We start from the raw sequence: 17,047 nt of genomic DNA, 5'->3' as shown, positions 1-17,047 counted from the left end.
CATAACACAGCCCTGCTGGGCCCCTCCTGACCCACTGCCCCCCTATAACACAGCCCTGCCGGGCTCCTCCTGACCCACTGCCCCCCCATAACACAGCCCTGCTGGGCCCCTCCTGACCCACTGCCCCCCTATAACACAGCCCTGCCGGGCTCCTCCTGACCCACTGCCCCCCCATAACACAGCCCTGCTGGGCCCCTCCTGACCCACTGCCCCCCTATAACACAGCCCTGCCGGGCTCCTCCTGACCCACTGCCCCCCCATAACCAGCCCTGCCGGGCTCCTCCTGACCCACTGCCCCCCCATAACCAGCCCTGCCGGGCCCCTCCTGACCCACTGCCCCCCCATAACCAGCCCTGCCGGGCCCCTCCTGACCCACTGCCCCCCCATAACCAGCCCTGCCGGACCCCTCCTGACCCACTGCCCCCCCATAACAGCCCTGCCGGGCTCCTCCTGACCCACTGCCCCCCTATAACACAGCCCTGCCGGGCCCCTCGGTTCCCCCCGCGGTCCCTGCCAGCCCGGCCCTGGGCTCCCCGTCTCCCCCCCGCCCCGACTCTCTCCGCTCCCGCCCCGCTGCCCCCGACCTAGTTCTCTCCGCTCCGCCGAGCGCTCCGCCCCGCGCGGCTCCGGGCTGCGCTGGACTCGCTCCCCGGCGGCTCGCGGGAGGCAGGCGCAGCGCCCCGCGCTCCGGCCATGGGCCCCTGCGCCCGCGGGGCGCGGTGACCGGACCCAGGTAAGCCGGGGCGGGGCCGGGGGGGGCGGACGCCCGGGTTCGCTCCCTGCCTCCCGGGGAGTGAGGGCCAGTGGTTGGAGCAGCGGGGCTGGGAGACCCCACGCCTGGCTTCCCTCCCGGTCTCCCAGGGGAGTGAGGGCCAGTGGTTGGAGCAGAGGAGCTGGGGTCCTGCATGCTTGGGTTCGCTCCCTGCCTTCCAGGGGAGTGGGGGCCAGTGGTTAGAGTGGGGGGGGGGAGCTAAGAGCCCGGACACCTGGCTTCACTCCTGGTCTCCCAGGGGAGTGAGGACCAGTGGTTGGAGCAGGGGAGCTGGGGTCCTGCATGCCTGGGTTCGCTCCCTGCCTTCCAGGGGAGTGGGGGCCAGTGGTTAGAGTGGGGGGGGAGCTAAGAGCCCGGACACCTGGCTTCACTCCCGGTCTCCCAGGGGAGTGAGGACCAGTGGTTGGAGCAGAGGAGCTGGGGTCCTGCATGCCTGGGTTCGCTCCCTGCCTTCCAGGGGAGTGGGGGCCAGTGGTTAGAGCTGGGGGGGGGGAGCTAAGAGCCCGGACACCTGGCTTCACTCCCGGTCTCCCAGGGGAGTGAGGGCCAGTGGTTAGAGCTGGGGGGGGGCTAAGAGCCCGGACACCTGGCTTCCCTCCCGGTCTCCCATGGGAGTGATGGCCAGTGGTTGGAGCAGGGGAGCTGTGGTCCTGCATGCCTGGCTTCCCTCCCTGCCTTCCAGGGGAGTGGGGGCCAGTGGTTAGAGCTGGGGGGGGCTAAGAGCCCAGACGCCTGGGCTCTCTCCTCGCCCCCCAAAGGAGCAGGGCTGTGGGCACATTTGGGGTGGGCTGTTGTGGGGGGCAGTCTGGGGCAGGTGAAGTTTGGCAAAGTTAAAAGTAGCTGAAGGTTGGCCCCACCGAAGGGCGGCACTAGGGGGCGCTGTGCTTGGGGGTGTGGCAGGGGGCATTCTGAGGGGCTCCCATTGTGCTCCCTGCCATTGTCAGTTCTCAACCCCTCCCCAGGGTGTGTGTCCCCTGCTGGCGGGGCTGGGCCCCGTGCTGTGGGGTGTGCTGCTGGCTGCGGTGGTCTCACATCTGTTGTCTGGCTACAACGCTGAGTTGTGTGTGGCCTTGCACTTGGGCTGTGTGGTGTCTTCGTGCCCAGCTGGATTGTGTGTCTGTTCCTTGTTGCGTTTGTGTGGTTGCCGTGTGTTTGTTTCCATGTTCCGTGTGTGTCTGCGAGGCTGGGGTCTTTTGTGTATTACAGTGCGTGAATGCGGCTGTGTTGTATCTGTTGCACTGTGTGCTCCTGACTGTGGGGCATGCGTCACAGTGTGGTAGTGTGTGTCACAGCGTGAGCATACAGTTGTCTTGGTGTTGTAGGTATGTTGCAGTGTTTGTATGCAGGGTTGTGGTGTCAATCACAGTGTGTGTGTGCAGTAATGTATGCATCAAGGTGTGTGTGCAGTTGTGGGGTGTGTGTCAAAGTGAGTCTATGATGGCGGGTTGTGTGCATATGGATGGGGATTTCACAGTGTGTGGTTGTGGGGTGTGAGTGTTGCAGTGTATGCATGCAATTGTTTAGTATGTGAGTGTTGTGGTGTGTGAGGTTGTGGTGTGTTGCAGTCCATATGTAATTGTGATGTGCATGATTGTGTGGTGTGTTTGCAGTTGTGGTGTGTGTCTGTGTGCAAGCAATTGTGCGGTGCACATGTGTGCATGGTTGTGGTGCATATGTTATAGTGTGCATGCAGTTGTGGGCTGTGTGGTGCAGTGGGTGTACATTTGTGGAGTGTGTCACAGTGGGTGTGTAGGGTTGTGGGAGTTCTGTCCCAGTTTGGAGGAATTGTGGGGTCTATGGATGTGAGGTTGTGGAGTGTATGTGCGGTTGTGGGATGTGGGGTGCAGTGTGTGTGTGTGGTTGGGGTTTGTGGTTGTGGAGTGTGCGGGGGGGGCTGTGGGTCATGTGTCAGGGTGGGGAGATTGTGGGGTGTTGCAGTGTGTGTGTGGTTGTGCAGTTGTGAACTGTGTGTAATTGTGGAGTGTGTCAGTTTATGTGCAGTTCTGGGATGTGTATGGTGTATATGTCTGGGTTGTGTGTGGAATGTTGAAGCGTGTGGGGTTGTGAGGTATTTGTTATAGTGCAGTTTTCAGATATGTGCAGTTGTGGGTATGTGTGGTTGTGGGGTATTTGTCAGTGTGTGAGTGTTTGTGTGTTTGTGATGTGGTTGTGGGAGTGTCATGGGTGTGTGTGTGGTTATGCTGTGTGTGTAGTTGTGGGGCGTATGTCACAGTAGGTATATGGTTGCGGAGTGTGGGGAAGTTGTGTGGTGTGTGCCACTGTGTGTATGTGTGTTTGTGGGGAAGTGTCGCAGTGTGTAGTTGTGGGGTGTGTGTGCAGTGGGGTTAGGTATGGGAGTTTCATGGTGTGGGGGGCGGAGGTGTCACAGTGTTATAGTAGGTGGGTATCGGGGAGCGTGGGGGGAGTTGTAGTGTGTGTGTTGTGGGGGGTGCAGTGGTGTGGGGCATGGGGGGTTGTGGAGTGTATGTGCATGGTTGTGCAGGTTTGTGGGTTGTGTTGAGGGACGGGGGTGTTGCAGGAAGTGTCAGGTGATTGTGGGGTTTGTGTGCAGTTCTGTGGGCGTGAGGTTGTGGGGGGTGTCGGGGGGTGAGGTTGTGGGGTGTGCAGGAGGGGGGATGCTGGGTGTATGTGTGTGGAGGGGTGCTGTGTACCTGTCTGGGTTGCGTGTTGCAGTTGTTGGTTGTTGGCTGTCCCCTCCCATGCCCCCCCCCCCCCCCGTTATCCCTCCCCACAGGTTACACCAGGTTCCGGCTCCTGTTGCCTTCACGAGGCTGTAGCCAGGTTGCCATGGCAACAGCCAGGGTTCTTGGGGTTACCGGGGCGATAGGAGGGTTCTGGGTCCATCTGTCCAGTTGTCACCAATCGGCGCTTGGCGGGGGGCAGGCGGGGTCCTCCCAGCCCGGCCCTGGGCTCCCCGCCCTGCCGGTGCCCCTCGTTCCCCACCCGCAGCCCCCCAGCCCGGCCCTGGGCTCCCCCCGCCCGCCGGTGCCCCTCGCTCCCCACCCGCAGCCCCCCAGCCCGTCCCTAGGCTCCCCGCCCTGCCGGTGCCCCTCGCTCCCCACCCGCAGCCCCCCCCCCCAGCCTGTGCCCCCCTCCCCACCCGCAGCCCCCCCCGCCCTGCCCCCCCGCCCGCCGGTGCCCCTCGCTCCCCACCCGCAGCCCCCCAGCCCGGCCCTGGGCTCCCCCCGCCCGCCGGTGCCCCTCGCTCCCCACCGCAGCCCCCCAGCCCGGCCCTGGGCTCCCCCCGCCCGCCGGTGCCCCTCGCTCCCCACCCGCAGCCCCCCAGCCCGGCCCTGGGCTCCCCCCGCCCGCCGGTGCCCCTCGCTCCCCACCCGCAGCCCCCCAGCCCGGCCCTGGGCTCCCCCCGCCCGCCGGTGCCCCTCGCTCCCCACCCGCAGCCCCCCAGCCCGGCCCTAGGCTCCCCGCCCGCCGGTGCCCCTCGCTCCCCACCGCAGCCCCCCAGCCCGGCCCTGGGCTCCCCCCGCCCGCCGGTGCCCCTCGCTCCCCACCCGCAGCCCCCCAGCCCGGCCCTGGGCTCCCCCCGCCCGCCGGTGCCCCTCGCTCCCCACCCGCAGCCCCCCAGCCCGGCCCTGGGCTCCCCCCGCCCGCCGGTGCCCCTCGCTCCCCACCCGCAGCCCCCCAGCCTGCCCCTCCCCACGCTCCCCCCGCATGCTGGTGCCCCTCCCTCCCCACCTGCAGCCCCCCAGTCCGGCCCTGGGCTCCCCCTGCCCGCCGGTGCCCCTTGCTCCCCACCCGCAGCCCCCGAGCCCGTCCCTAGGCTCCCCCCGCATGCTGGTGCCCCTCCCTCCCCACCCGCAGCCCCCCAGCCCGGCCCTGGGCTCCCCCCGCCTGCCGGGGTATCAGACCCCAGGGGGCAGCTGCTGACCATTGGTTTCATGCCCGGGCTGGGAGCCAGGACTCCTGGGTTAGCCCCGATCTAAGGGGGCCGTGAAGGGCATCCCCCAGCCAGGTCCTGTAAGGGGGGTTCAGGGCCGGGCACTGCCAGCCCCAGCATAGAGGGGCTGGCTGGCGGAGCAGGGGGGCTGGGTGGCAGGGGAAGGAAGGGCTCAGCAGAGGGTCTGGCTGTGTCTCCCCAGGATGCCGTGGGGCTGGCTGGCGGAGCAGGGGGGCTGGGTGGCAGGGGAAGGAAGGGCCCAGCAGAGGGTCTGGCTGTGTCTCCCCAGGATGCCGTGGGGCTGGCTGGCGGAGCAGGGGGGCTGGGCGGCAGGGGAAGGAAGGGCTCAGCAGGGGGTCTGGCTGTGTCTCCCCAGGATGCCGTGGGGCTGGCTGGCGGAGCAGGGGGGCTGGGCGGCAGGGGAAGGAAGGGCTCAGCAGGGGGTCTGGCTGTGTCTCCCCAGGATGCCGTGGGGCTGGCTGGCGGAGCAGGGGGGCTGGGCGGCAGGGGAAGGAAGGGCTCAGCAGGGGGTCTGGCTGTGTCTCCCCAGGATGCCGTGGGGCTGCCTCCGGCTGCGGGAGGAGAAGAGCTACAGCAGCGTGGGCGACATCACGGACAAGTACGAGATCGGGGAGCTGCTGAGCGTGTGAGTGTTTGGGGGCCCCTCCCCCCCCGCTGCCCCAGCCGCAGGGGCAATCGGTCGTTCTCTGCCTCAGTTTCCCAAGCAGGGGAGAGAGGCTGAGGGGGGAGGTGGATCGTTTTACCAGGCTCCAGGGGAGCCACCTGAAAGCAAAGGGGCCGCCCTCCCTCACTTTTCCCGGGAGCCTGGGGGGACAAGGCAGGAACCTGGACCCAGGGCGGGAGCAGGCCTTGGCGTGGCCCGGTGGGGAGGGGGCACGTGGCTGGCCCAGCGGGTTGGCACTTGGGCGGCTGGGTGCTCGCCGGGACCCCCTAGGCCTGGCCCAGGCGCCGCAATGCCTGGGAGAGGAATGCTGTCCCAGTCCCGCCCAGCCTGTCCCAGTTTCCCCAGGACTGGCTCTCCCAGCACCCCCATCTGTGGCCTGATCTTCTGTCCCTGGGCGTGGCAGATTCCCATTGGGCCAGGCAGCTTGACTCCCCCATTCCCCCCCCAGGGTGAGTCACCCCAACATCCTGCAGCTCATCGACACCTTTGAGACGCGCAAGGAATTTTACATCATCCAGGAGCACAGCAGCCAGCAGGGGGAAACTGAGGCACGCGGCAGGCTGGGAAGGGTGGTTGCAGTTAGGATGACTGTGAGAACGGGTGGTGCTGGGGGTTAGGGGGGGCCGGGCTATGGGAGGGGGGCTCTGTACGATCTCCCCCCTCCGCCCCCAGGAAGGAGTTTTGCGAGCTCTGCCTGGCCCGCGAGCGCCGGAGCGACCGGCTCGTCGTCTGCAAGCGGTTCCGGAAGCGGGACGGCAGGAAGGTTCGCCAGGCGGCCCGGAACGAGATCCTCATCCTGAAAATGTAGGTGCCCACGGACGCGAGGGCCCTGAGCGCCTTCGGCACCCCGCTTTCCTCCTCCTGAGCCCCCTGGCAGCAAGGCAACGTACCAGGGGGAAACTGAGGCAGGCCTGACCTCACAAAATCCTCTTGAGGGTGCATATTTCTGGCCCTGCTGTGTCTTTCTGTTAGCCCCTGGTGTGTCCACCTGAGCTCCCTGGCCCTGCCGGGGGTGCCTGCTTCTTTTGCGAGTGCCTCCAGCCAGTCTCTCCCCCTTTGGTGCATGGAGGAGGGAAACTGAGGCAGGCCCCAGCGTCCTTGCGCTTGCTAGAATTGTCACGTGGGCATGAGCCTGCTGCCGTTGGCCATGCTGAGCGGGGGGGGGGTCCCCGGGGGGGGGTCCCTGCAGCAGCATGGGGCAGGCTGGAGGGGGGGGTGTCCCGGCTTGGGGGTGGGGTGGCACCGGCTCTGAGGGAAGCGGTACCGTGGGCTTGACTTCCCCTCCCCCCCCAGGGTGAGTCACCCCAACATCCTGCAGCTCATCGACACCTTTGAGACGCGCAAGGAATTTTACATCATCCAGGAGCTGTGAGTAGGGGGGGCACCGCAGGGCTGGGGGGGAGGGGACCCTGGGGCCGTGGCTGGGGGGCGCCAGGGTTTGGGAAGGGGGGGTCGATCCTGCCCTTGCAGCAGAGGGAGCAAAGGGGGTACAGGCCGTGGGGACCCTGGAGTGGTCCGAGGGGCCATCCTGGGCGGGGGGGAGCAGGCTCCGTGGCTGGGAACGGGGGTCTCCGGGCTCCCCCAGGCTAAGCCAGTGCGGCGCTGCCCCGGCAGGGCGACGGGCGGGGACGTCTTCGACTGGATCCTGGACCTGGGCTGCTACTCGGAGCGAGACGCCAGCAGCCTCGTCCGGCAGGTGCTGGAGGCCCTGGCCTACCTGCACGGCCTGCACATCGTGCACCGCAACCTCAAGGTCAGCTGCCCCCCAGCCCCGGGCCCCCCTCCAGCGCTGCCACCGGGGCCAGGCTAATCCCCCTGCTCTGCCCACCAGGCCATGCTCCCCTCCCGGAGCCGGGGGGAGAACCCAGGCGCCCCGGCTCCCAGCCACTCGCCCCGGCTCCCAGCCACTCGCCAGGGTTTTGGGGAGGTTCGCTGGCTGCTTTCTTTAGCTCACATCCTCCCTCTGGTGGCCACTTCTGTGCTGTGCCCAGTAGGGTGGGGAGGGGAGGGGGCAAGCTGGCTGGGGGGGGGGAGGAGCAGCTGGCTACTGTGGGGCAGACAGCCTGAGGAAGGAGGTGGCAGAGTTGTGGGGGGCTGACAGCGAAGGAGGCGCTGTGGGGCTGGCAGGGGAAGGGACGCTTTGGGACCGGTGCAGTGGGGCTGGTGGGGGAGGGGGCGCTGCTGTGGGGCTGGCGGGGGAGGGGCGCCATGGGGCTGACGCTGTAGGCCGGGCGGGGGTCTGACGCCCGACGTACCCCCAGCTGGAGAACCTGGTCTACCACACCCAGCAAAGCCGCGCCAAGGTCGTGTTGCGGGATTTCTACCTGTCGCGCTTTGAGAACGGAGCCATCACGGAGCCCTGCGGGACGCCCGAGTACCTGGGTAAGGCCCCCCATCCCCGTCCAAGCCACCTCCTCCTTGCCTGAGTTCCTGAGATGCCCTCCAAGTATCTGTGCCCTCCCCCCGTCACCAAAGCGTGGGGAGTCACTGGGCCTTGACAGGGCCCCGGCGCAGAACAGACTGGTCAGCGCAGGGGCCAGGCGCAGCCCGGGCAGCCCAGTTTGGGGAGAGGGGGCCCCGAGCCAGGAGCTGGCTCATTCCCTGCCCCCCAAGCCAGCCTGTCCCCACTCCCAGCTACCGGCCCCAGCCCCCAGGCCCAGGGTACGAAGGGCCTCTGGATGTCATGGGCCAGGCGCAGCAGCCGGCGGCGGTACCTTTCGGGAACCACCAGCTGCCTCCAGACCCCCCACGGCTCCACTTCCCCTGGAGGGGGCCTGGGTCTTAGTGAAATTCCAACCAGGAGCCCTCTCCCCAAGCCCAGCCTGCCCCACGGCGGCCTGGCCCCTCCTCCGCCGCTTGTCTGTCTTCCCAGGCCAAAGGTGGCTTAGTCAGCGTCACACCTGGAGTTCCCAATAGCATCTAGGGATTGGTGCTGTGCCCTGGGGGAAACTGAGGCACACACAAGGGGTTCCTATAGGCAGGGCTCGACTAACGCTCTTGCCCACGGAGAGTAGATTTTACCAGCTGGCGAGTGCAGGGGCGGACTGGCCCGGTGGGCGGTTGTGACGGGCTGGGCGAAGGCTGCACTATGGCCGACGTGGCCACATCCGATCCGCCTGCCAGGCGGAGGAGCGGAGCGCCGCCGGGAAGGGGGAAGCGCGGAGATTCTCAGCGCCGGGCTGCCTGTGTGCAGCTCCGGCGCGAGGAGGCGGGGCACGAGCCAGAGGGCGGGACGCCGGCAGACGCCAGGGCGCTGCCATGACACGGCCCCGCTGATTTCAAAGGGCCGCGGCAGCTCGGCTCTGGCTGCGTGGCCCCGAGAGCTGGCTGCGGTGCAGCCAGGCCCCCCCGCCGGCCCCAACCCCCTTGCCGCCCGACCACCCTGCTCGCTGCACCCGCCCTGCGCCCCTTTGTCTCCGCGCCGCCCGTTCCCCACGCCTCCCCTGCTTCCGTGCACCCCGGATCCCCGCTCTCCCTCTGCCCTGCGGCTCTCTGGATCTGCACCCTGCTCCCCTCCGATCCCTGCCCCCCAGCTCTGTGCTGCCCGTTCCCTGCACTGCACCTAGACCCCGATCCCTCTGCCCCTCCTGTTCCCTGCGTCCCATTCCCCGTGCCTTCCCCGCACCCCGCATCCCCTGTGCCCCCTGTTCCCCGTGCCACCCCTGTACCCCCCACTGTTCCCTGCACCCCTCTGGCTCTATGCTGACCCTGCACCCTGTGGGTCGGGAGTGAGGGGTGCTTGTCCACAGGGAAGGGCAGGACAGGCCAGGGAAAAGGCTGCTGTGACCCAGCAGGGAGTGAAAGGGGAGTTCGCTTGAAGCGCCTTTGCCTTTATGGAAAAAAACAACTGAAAATGCGATTTGCTATTTCTAGGGCTAAAATGCCGGGACAAAACCAAAAACAAAACAAACAAAAAAACCCCGTTGCAAAATGCAAACGTGTAAAAGAACAAAGAAAGTGTGTGGGGGGGGAGCCAAAAATGTTTTGCTTGGGGCAGCAAAAATCCTAGAGCTGGCCCTGGGGGAGGGGAAGGGGCTGGGCTGGACTGTGGGGAGGGGAGGGGAGGGGAAAAATATGGGGAAGGGGCTTGTGCGGAGGGGAGGGGAGGGGAGGGGAGGGGAGGGGGTCAGGAGAAGAAGAAGATGAAAGGGGAAGCTGATGGAGCAAGGGGAGGAGACGTGGCAGCAGAGGGAAAAGGTCGAGGGTTAGAAAATATTTATTAATAACTTATTAGTAATTACTGTTCTTATTCTTATTAGGAATTTATGCTATTTCAAAAAAAACACTTTTTTGGGGGGAGGGTGGCGAGTCCCTTTTTTGTCTGGTGAGTAGGGTTTTCCAGAATTTGTGGAGCCCTGCCTGTAGGGCAGGAGAACTTACCTGCAACCTGACAAGAGGAATCAAATCCCTGATTTCTCACACACCCCGCCTACTATGGGGCGAGGATTTGTCCCTGAGAAATTGGCTTGTGGGCGTTCGCTGTTTCAGTCACAACCCGGCAGCAGAAGGAAATAACTGGGCACCTCGTGCCGCGCCGCGGGGGGTGCGGTGGGGGGGGGGGTCGCAGCAGGATACTAATGTTCAGCAGATTACGAGTTTTCAAATGCTCCCTCGCAAGGCAGACTTTGTGCCAAATACGTCACAGCCTTATAGAAGTGGTGCATGTGGGGTTCAGGGGGTCACAGCTCCTGAGTACCTGGGTACGCCCTCCCTCCCTCCAAGTATCTGGGTATGCACCCCTGCCCCTCCCCAAGTGTCTGACCCTCCCTGGCTAGCACCCCTCCCCCACCGTGAGTACCACGGCCCTGCCTCCCCCTTCTCCCAAACCCTAACCCAAACCATCCTGACTGTGGGTCTCACCCCATCTCTCTGCCCCCAGCCCCTGAGGTCATCGCCCGACAACGCTATGGCCGCCCCGTGGACTGCTGGGCCGTAGGGGTCATCCTCTTCATCTTGTGAGTGGGGCTGGGGGGCGGGGAGGGCTGGGGTTGGAGGAGGTCAGGAGGGGACATTGGGGTGTCCCCGGGGCGCATTGGGGTCCCTCCTGACCGCCCCTCCCTCACAGGCTGTCAGGGAATCCCCCGTTCTATGCCGACCCGGATCAGGAGCCCGGCCGGGGGCACGACCGGCAGCTCTTCCGCCAGATCCTGGCCGGGGAGTACAGCTTCGACCCGCCCTACTGGGACGAGATCTCCCCCGCCGGTGAGTCCCCAGTGCCCCACAGCGCCCCACAGAGTCCCACTGCCCCCCAACTGCCCCCAGCCACCCTCCTGGGACGCGATCTCCCCGCCGGTGAGTCCCCTGCCCCCCACAGCGCCCCACAGAGTCCCACTGCCCCCCAACTGCCTCCACCCCCCTACTGGGACGAGATCTCCCCGCCGGTGAGTCCCCAGTGCCCCACAGCGCCCCACAGAGTCCCACTGCCCCCCAACTGCCTCCACCCCCCTACTGGGACGAGATCTCCCCCGCCGGTGAGTCCCCAGTGCCCCACAGCGCCCCACAGAGTCCCACTGCCCCCCAACTGCCTCCACCCCCCTACTGGGACGAGATCTCCCCGCCGGTGAGTCCCCTGCCCCCCACAGCGCCCCACAGAGTCCCACTGCCCCCCACTGCCCCCAGCCACCCTACTGGGACGCGATCTCCCCACCGGTGAGTCCCCAGTGCCCCACAGCGCCCCACAGCGCCCCACTGCCCCCTCACTGGGATGAGATCTTCTTCACCTGTGAGACCCTCCCACCCCTGCCATCTCCAAACTCCCGAGAGCCTGCCCCATTCTTCTCCCCCCATCTCCCTGCCCCTCTGGGATGGGGGGGTGTTTACCCCTTGCTGACCCCTCCCCCACCCCACTGCAGCAAAGATGCTGGTCTCGCAGCTGCTGGAGGTGGATCAGGACCGGAGGATCACGGCACAGGAGGCCTTGGGGCACGTCTGGTGAGTGGGGAGGGGCAGGGACTTGTGGGGCAATGGGGGGATGGGCAGTTCATGGGGGTGTCACCCACTCTTAGCCTGGGTGGAAGGTACATGGGTCAGTCTGGCTGGGGGGGAGGGGTGGAAGGTACATGGGCCAGTCTGGCGGGGGGGGGGGCGGGGTGGAAGGTACATGGGCCAGTCTGGCGGGGGGGGCGGGGTGGAAGGTACATGGGCCAGTCTGGCTGGGGGGGGGCGGGGTGGAAGGTACATGGGCCAGTCTGGCTGGGGGGGGGGAGGGGGGGGAGGGGTGGAAGGTACATGGGCCAGTCTGGCGGGGGGGGGCAGGTCTGGGAGGGGGGGGCTGGGAGGGGGGGGGGGGGGGTGGAAGGTACATGGGCCAGTCTGGCTGGGGGGGGCGGGGTGGAAGGTACATGGGCCAGTCTGGCTGGGGGGGGCGGGGTGGAAGGTACATGGGCCAGTCTGGCGGGGGGGGGCGGGGTGGAAGGTACATGGGCCAGTCTGGCTGGGGGGGGGCGGGGTGGAAGGTACATGGGCCAGTCTGGCGGGGGGGGGCGGGGTGGAAGGTACATGGGCCAGTCTGGCGGGGGGGGCGGGGTGGCTGGGGGGGGCGGGGTGGAAGGTACATGGGCCAGTCTGGCTGGGGGGGGCGGGGTGGAAGGTACATGGGCCAGTCTGGCGGGGGGGGGCGGGGTGGAAGGTACATGGGCCAGTCTGGCTGGGGGGGGCGGGGTGGAAGGTACATGGGCCAGTCTGGCTGGGGGGGGGGGGGGGGGCGGGGTGGAAGGTACATGGGCCAGTCTGGCTGGGGGGGGGCGGGGTGGAAGGTACATGGGCCAGTCTGGCTGGGGGGGGGCGGGGTGGAAGGTACATGGGCCAGTCTGGCTGGGGGGGGCTGGGGGGGCGGGGTGGAAGGTACATGGGCCAGTCTGGCGGGGGGGGCGGGGTGGAAGGTACATGGGCCAGTCTGGCGGGGGGAAAGGGGGTGTCTTTTGGCTGCGGGGGCCTCAGCCAGAGCCCCTAGTCTGGGATGGCTCCCCCCCACCTGCCCGGGCTAACGGCAGCCAATGTTTTACACCCCTTCCCGGGTCTTTCTGTATCCTCCATCCCCATCCCCACTGTCCCCCCCATCATCCCCTTCACATCTCTCCCGGTCCCCTCCCATCTGGCACCCCCACGTCATCCCCCCACCCCAATGCCCTCGACACTGGTCCCCCCCCAGGATCGCCGGCACCGCGGCGTCGGAAAAGAACCTCAAGGACGGGGTCTGTGCCCAGATCGAGAAGAACTTTGCTAAAGCCAAATGGCGGGTGAGTTCCCCCGGGGGGGCTAGAGGGGGCCATGGGGCGGGGAGGGGCTGGGGGGCGGGAAAAGAGGAGGGGCCGGGCTGGGGACTTCCCCCTCCCCCCTCGGCTGGCAGGGCTGAGGGGCACCGTGGGGTGGGTAGCAGCGTGCAAGTCTCTGACTGGCTCCCTTCTCCCCACAGAAAGCCATTCGCGTCACCACCTTCATGCAGCGGCTCCGCGCCCTGGAGCCGGGCCCCCGCCCCTCCGTGCCGCTCCCCGAGGGGCCCGAGGAGGGGGCCCGCCCCACCGACCCCTCCAGCCCGGAGCGGCCCAGCGAGCCAGCCGGGCCCGTGGAAGAAATGACGGACTAACCCCTTTGTACATCTCCGTGCACTTGGACCGCACCCAGCGTCCCCAGAGGGGAGAGGCCTCGGGTCCCATTCCCCGCCCCCCCCATTCCAGCCACCAGTCCCTGGCTCGGAGGCCGGATCGGAGCTGGACTGCCCCCCCCCATTCCCAACCTGCCTATGCCCCCAGCTCAGGGCCGGCCCATGGACTGGGATGTGCATGGCCGCCCATCCTGGCCAGCTGCATGTTTTAGGAAGATGCGATTTGAATACAGAAACCTCAGGCTGTCCTGTGGTCCCCCCCGTTGGCCTTGTGCCCCCCAAGCTCCGACAGGGAGTCTGGAAATCACTCAATAAACAGAGATTCTGCCTCTGGCAGCTTTTATGGGCAGTTCTTCCTCCGTCGTCCCTCCCGGGGGGGGGGGGTGGGAAGGGGCTGGGAAGAGCCCAGAGAGAGGATCGGAGCAAAGGATCTAACTGCTAGACCCCACTCCTCTCCAGAAACTGGAACCCAGGAGGCCAGGCTCCCTGCTCTAACCACTACACCCTGCTTCCCTCCCAGAGCTGGCAAGAAAACCCAGGAGCCCCACCCCTCTAACCCACCCGAGCCAGGGATAAAACCCCAGGAAAATCCAAGCAGACAGAGTCGGTGAAAAGGCAAATTGAGGTGGGCAAGCGAAGTCGGGGGCGGAGGTGGGGGGGGAGCGTCGACAGGCCCCAGGATTAATCGCAGAAGCAGCAGGCCTGGTAAAATCCCTCCTGGAGGAATATTGCTTAAAACCAGAGGAAATGCCACGCAAAACGCGTGAGGGAAGAGGTCACGGTGGTTGCCTTCTCCTTCCACTGGACTGCACTGGCGCGGCCCCGGGGGCGTGCTCCCCCGCCGTAGCGTGGGATCCTCGCAAGCCGCTGGCGGTTTATCTCTGCCACCAGAGAAGGGGGGACTGCCAGGGTAGAATGGGGGAAACTGAGGCAGGAAGGTGTCTGGTGGTGACGGGCACGGCTGCCTGCGCGAGGCCGATTTGCTACAGTCACGGTGGGCCTGCCAACTTCTAGAGCGGGGGGGGAGGGGGGGTCTACGGTCCCAGCCCCGTTCCTCGCACAGCCCTGTATTGCGGCCTGAGGTACCACCTGCGCCCAGGCATGGCAGGAAGCAGGGAGAAGAAACATCCCTCTGTGACAGGCTTGGGGCTGACTTCAAGGTGGGACACAAAAGGGCAGAGTTAAGGGGATTGGCTGTGGTCGGTAACCCATCCAGTCTGGTACCCCAGCATTCCCCTGTCTGTCCCTGTGGCTGTTACCAGGTGAGCTGCTCCCTGTATCTCCTCCCCATATTCCTGTGTCTGTCCGTCCCTGTGTCTCTCATCCTCATGTCTGTCTGTCTTCTTGTCCCCGTCTCTACCGCTGTCCGTCCCTCCTGCCTGCGGCAATCTGCGTCTCTGACCCTCCGTCTGTCTGTCCACCCATCCAGTGTCCATGTGTCCTGCGTCCTTCCTCCCTTTGTCCCTTTCCCAACGTGGCCGGCTGTGTGTCTCTGTCCCTGTGCCTGTCAGTGCGTCCTTTGGCCCTGTGTCCCTCCGTCCTCTCCACTATCCGTAAGTCTGTCCATCCCCATGTCTGCATAATAATGTTCTATGTAAGCTGGGCGCTTGTGCGGGAGAGATTCTCCTGCCATGCAGCAGAGTTGCAGAGCACCTGCTGGGAGGTTTTTGGTTTCTACTGGTGGTGCACAGTCACCCAGGCCTCTGTGCACGTAACATTTATTCTGCACACGGATGGAAAAGATTAGAGGGAACATGGTCTGTCCATTCCCCTGCATTACATAGAAGAAGCACAGGGGAGCTTTCTCAGGGGAAAAGGCAATCCCTGTGTCCTAACCGTGGGGTTTTCTCCCCAGTTATCCTTCCGCGTTTAGGGGCAGGGCTCCTCAGCTCTTGTTTATGGTCTGCCTTTGGGCCAGTCGGTCTGTTGTCTCCAGGCTCCTCTGTTCCGCTCAGTGGATGGTCTCCGCTCAGCTCTCAGTTTCTGGTGTCTTTTCACCACCTGGCTTGCACACACGTTCTCACTCACACCAAGCCGCTGTGCGGAGAATTTCAGTCCAAGGCTGACACGGCGACCGAAAGGCCGTCCCAGGCCTTCCTCGGCAGACTGGACACGAAGCCAGGGCAACTGGCAGGGTGAGACACAGAACCCACCACGCTTATCAGCAGATCACTGTGTAGGACTTGGTACCCTCCTCCTCCTTCCAGCCACACAAAAACACTCACATTAGCTGCACCTGTCTGCCTGTCCCCCTGCCTGTCCATCCGGCCCTCTGCCTGTTTGCTTCTCCACCCCGTGTCCACCTGTCCTTCTGTCTGCCTGTCCCCCGGTCCCTCTCTCCATTCCTGTGTCCAACTGTCCTTCCGAACAATGTCTGTCCCCCCGGTCCCTCTCTCCATTCCTGTGTCCATCTGTCCTTCTGAACAATGTCTGTCCCCCCGGTCCCTCTCTCCATTCCTGTGTCCGTCTGTCCTTCTGAACAATGTCTGTCCCCCTGTCCCTCTCTCCATTCCTGTGTCCGACTGTCCTTCTGAACAATGTCTGTCCCCCCGGTCCCTCTCTCCATTCCTGTGTCCGTCTGTCCTTCTGCCCCATCTGTCTGTCCTCCTGTCCCTCTCTCCATTCCTGTGTCCGTCTGTCCTTCTGCCCCATCTGTCTGTCCTTCTGCCCCATCTGTCTGTCCCCCTGTCCCTCTCTCCATTCCTGTGTCTTTCTGTCCTTCTGCCCCATCTGTCTGTCCTCCTGTCCCTCTCTCCATTCCTGTGTCCGTCTGTCCTTCTGCCCCATCTGTCTGTCCCTCTGTCCCTCTCTCCATTCCTGTGTCCGTCTGTCCTTCTGCTCCATCTGTCTGTCCTCCCGTCCCTCTCTCCATTCCTGTGTCCGTCTGTCCTTCTGCTCCATCTGTCTGTCCCTCTGTCCCTCTCTCCATTCCTGTGTCCGTCTGTCCTTCTGCCCCCTCTGTCTGTCCCCCCGTCCCTCTCTCCATTCCTGTGTCCGTCTGTCCTTCTGCCCCATCTGTCTGTCCCCCCGTCCCTCTCTCCATTCCTGTGTCTGTCTGTCCTTCTGCCCCATCTGTCTGTCCCCCCATCCCTCTCTCCATTCCTGTGTCCGACTGTCCTTCCGAACAATGTCTGTCCCCCTGTCCCTCTCTCCATTCCTGTGTCCATCTGTCCTTCTGAACAATGTCTGTCCCCCTGTCCCTCTCTCCATTCCTGTGTCCGACTGTCCTTCTGAACAATGTCTGTCCCCCCGGTCCCTCTCTCCATTCCTGTGTCCGTCTGTCCTTCTGAACAATGTCTGTCCCCCTCTCCATTCCTGTGTCCATCTGTCCTTCTGAACAATGTCTGTCCCCCTCTCCATTCCTGTGTCCATCTGCCCTTCTGCCCCATCTGTCTGTCTCCCTGTCCCTCTCTCCATTCCTGTGTCTGTCTGTCCTTCTGCTCCATCTGTCTGTCCTCCCGTCCCTCTCTCCATTCCTGTGTCCGTCTGTCCTTCTGCTCCATCTGTCTGTCCCCCCATCCCTCTCTCCATTCCTGTGTCCGTCTGTCCTTCTGCCCCATCTGTCTGTCCCCCCGTCCCTCTCTCGATTCCTGTGTCCGTCTGTCCTATCTGTCTGTCCCCCCGTCCCTCTCTCCATTCCTGTGTCCGTCTGTCCTTCTGCCCCCTCTGTCTGTCCCCCCGTCCCTCTCTCCATTCCTGTGTCTGTCTGTCCTTCTGCCCCATCTGTCTGTCCCTCTGTCCTTCTCTCCATTCCTGTGTCCGTCTGTCCTTCTGTCCCATCTGTCTGTCCCCCCGTCCCTCTCTCCATTCCTGTGTCCGTCTGTCCTTCTGCCCCCTCTGTCTGTCCCCCCGTCCCTCTCTCCATTCCTGTGTCTGTCTGTCCTTCTGCCCCATCTGTCTGTCCCTCCGTCCCTCTCTCCATTCCTGTGTCCGTCTGTCCTTCTGCCCCATCTGTATGTCCCCCATCCCTCTCTCCATTCCTGTGTCCGTCTGTCCTTCTGCCCCATCTGTCTGTCCCCCTGTCCCTCTCTCCATTCCTGTGTCCATCTGTCCTTCTGCCCCATCTGTCTG

General features: G+C 65.0%; 1 protein-coding gene across 1 annotated transcript; it reads left to right on the top strand.

Moving 5' to 3' along the window:
- Window positions 1–610: 610 nt before the first annotated feature.
- LOC149523394 (caM kinase-like vesicle-associated protein) lies at window positions 611–13,310 on the top strand. The gene is made up of 11 exons (XM_089770191.1): window positions 611–733; window positions 5,239–5,334; window positions 6,046–6,177; window positions 6,667–6,741; window positions 6,988–7,126; window positions 7,635–7,755; window positions 10,253–10,328; window positions 10,439–10,575; window positions 11,226–11,304; window positions 12,524–12,611; window positions 12,788–13,310. Exons 2-11 carry the CDS (start codon window positions 5,240–5,242, stop codon window positions 12,956–12,958), a joined length of 1,113 nt encoding a protein of 370 aa, XP_089626317.1. The 5' UTR covers window positions 611–733; window position 5,239; the 3' UTR covers window positions 12,959–13,310.
- Window positions 13,311–17,047: the final 3,737 nt, after the last annotated feature.

This window comes from Pelodiscus sinensis, chromosome 18 (assembly GCF_052426305.1).
Source record: "Pelodiscus sinensis isolate ZL-2025 chromosome 18, ASM5242630v1, whole genome shotgun sequence".
NCBI classification, from domain to species: domain Eukaryota; kingdom Metazoa; phylum Chordata; order Testudines; family Trionychidae; genus Pelodiscus; species Pelodiscus sinensis.
Note: the sequence above shows the minus strand (reverse complement) of the source record. Positions and strands in the feature narration are given on the sequence as shown.

Coding starts and splice junctions, on each gene's coding strand:
- LOC149523394 (XM_089770191.1), top strand. CDS start 5,240: ATGCCGTGGGGCTGCCTCCGGCTGCGGGAGGAGAAGAGCTACAGCAGC. Junction 6,178..6,666: donor GAGATCCTCATCCTGAAAAT/GTAGGTGCCCAC, acceptor CTCCCCCCCCAG/GGTGAGTCACCCCAACATCC. Junction 12,612..12,787: donor TTGCTAAAGCCAAATGGCGG/GTGAGTTCCCCC, acceptor TTCTCCCCACAG/AAAGCCATTCGCGTCACCAC.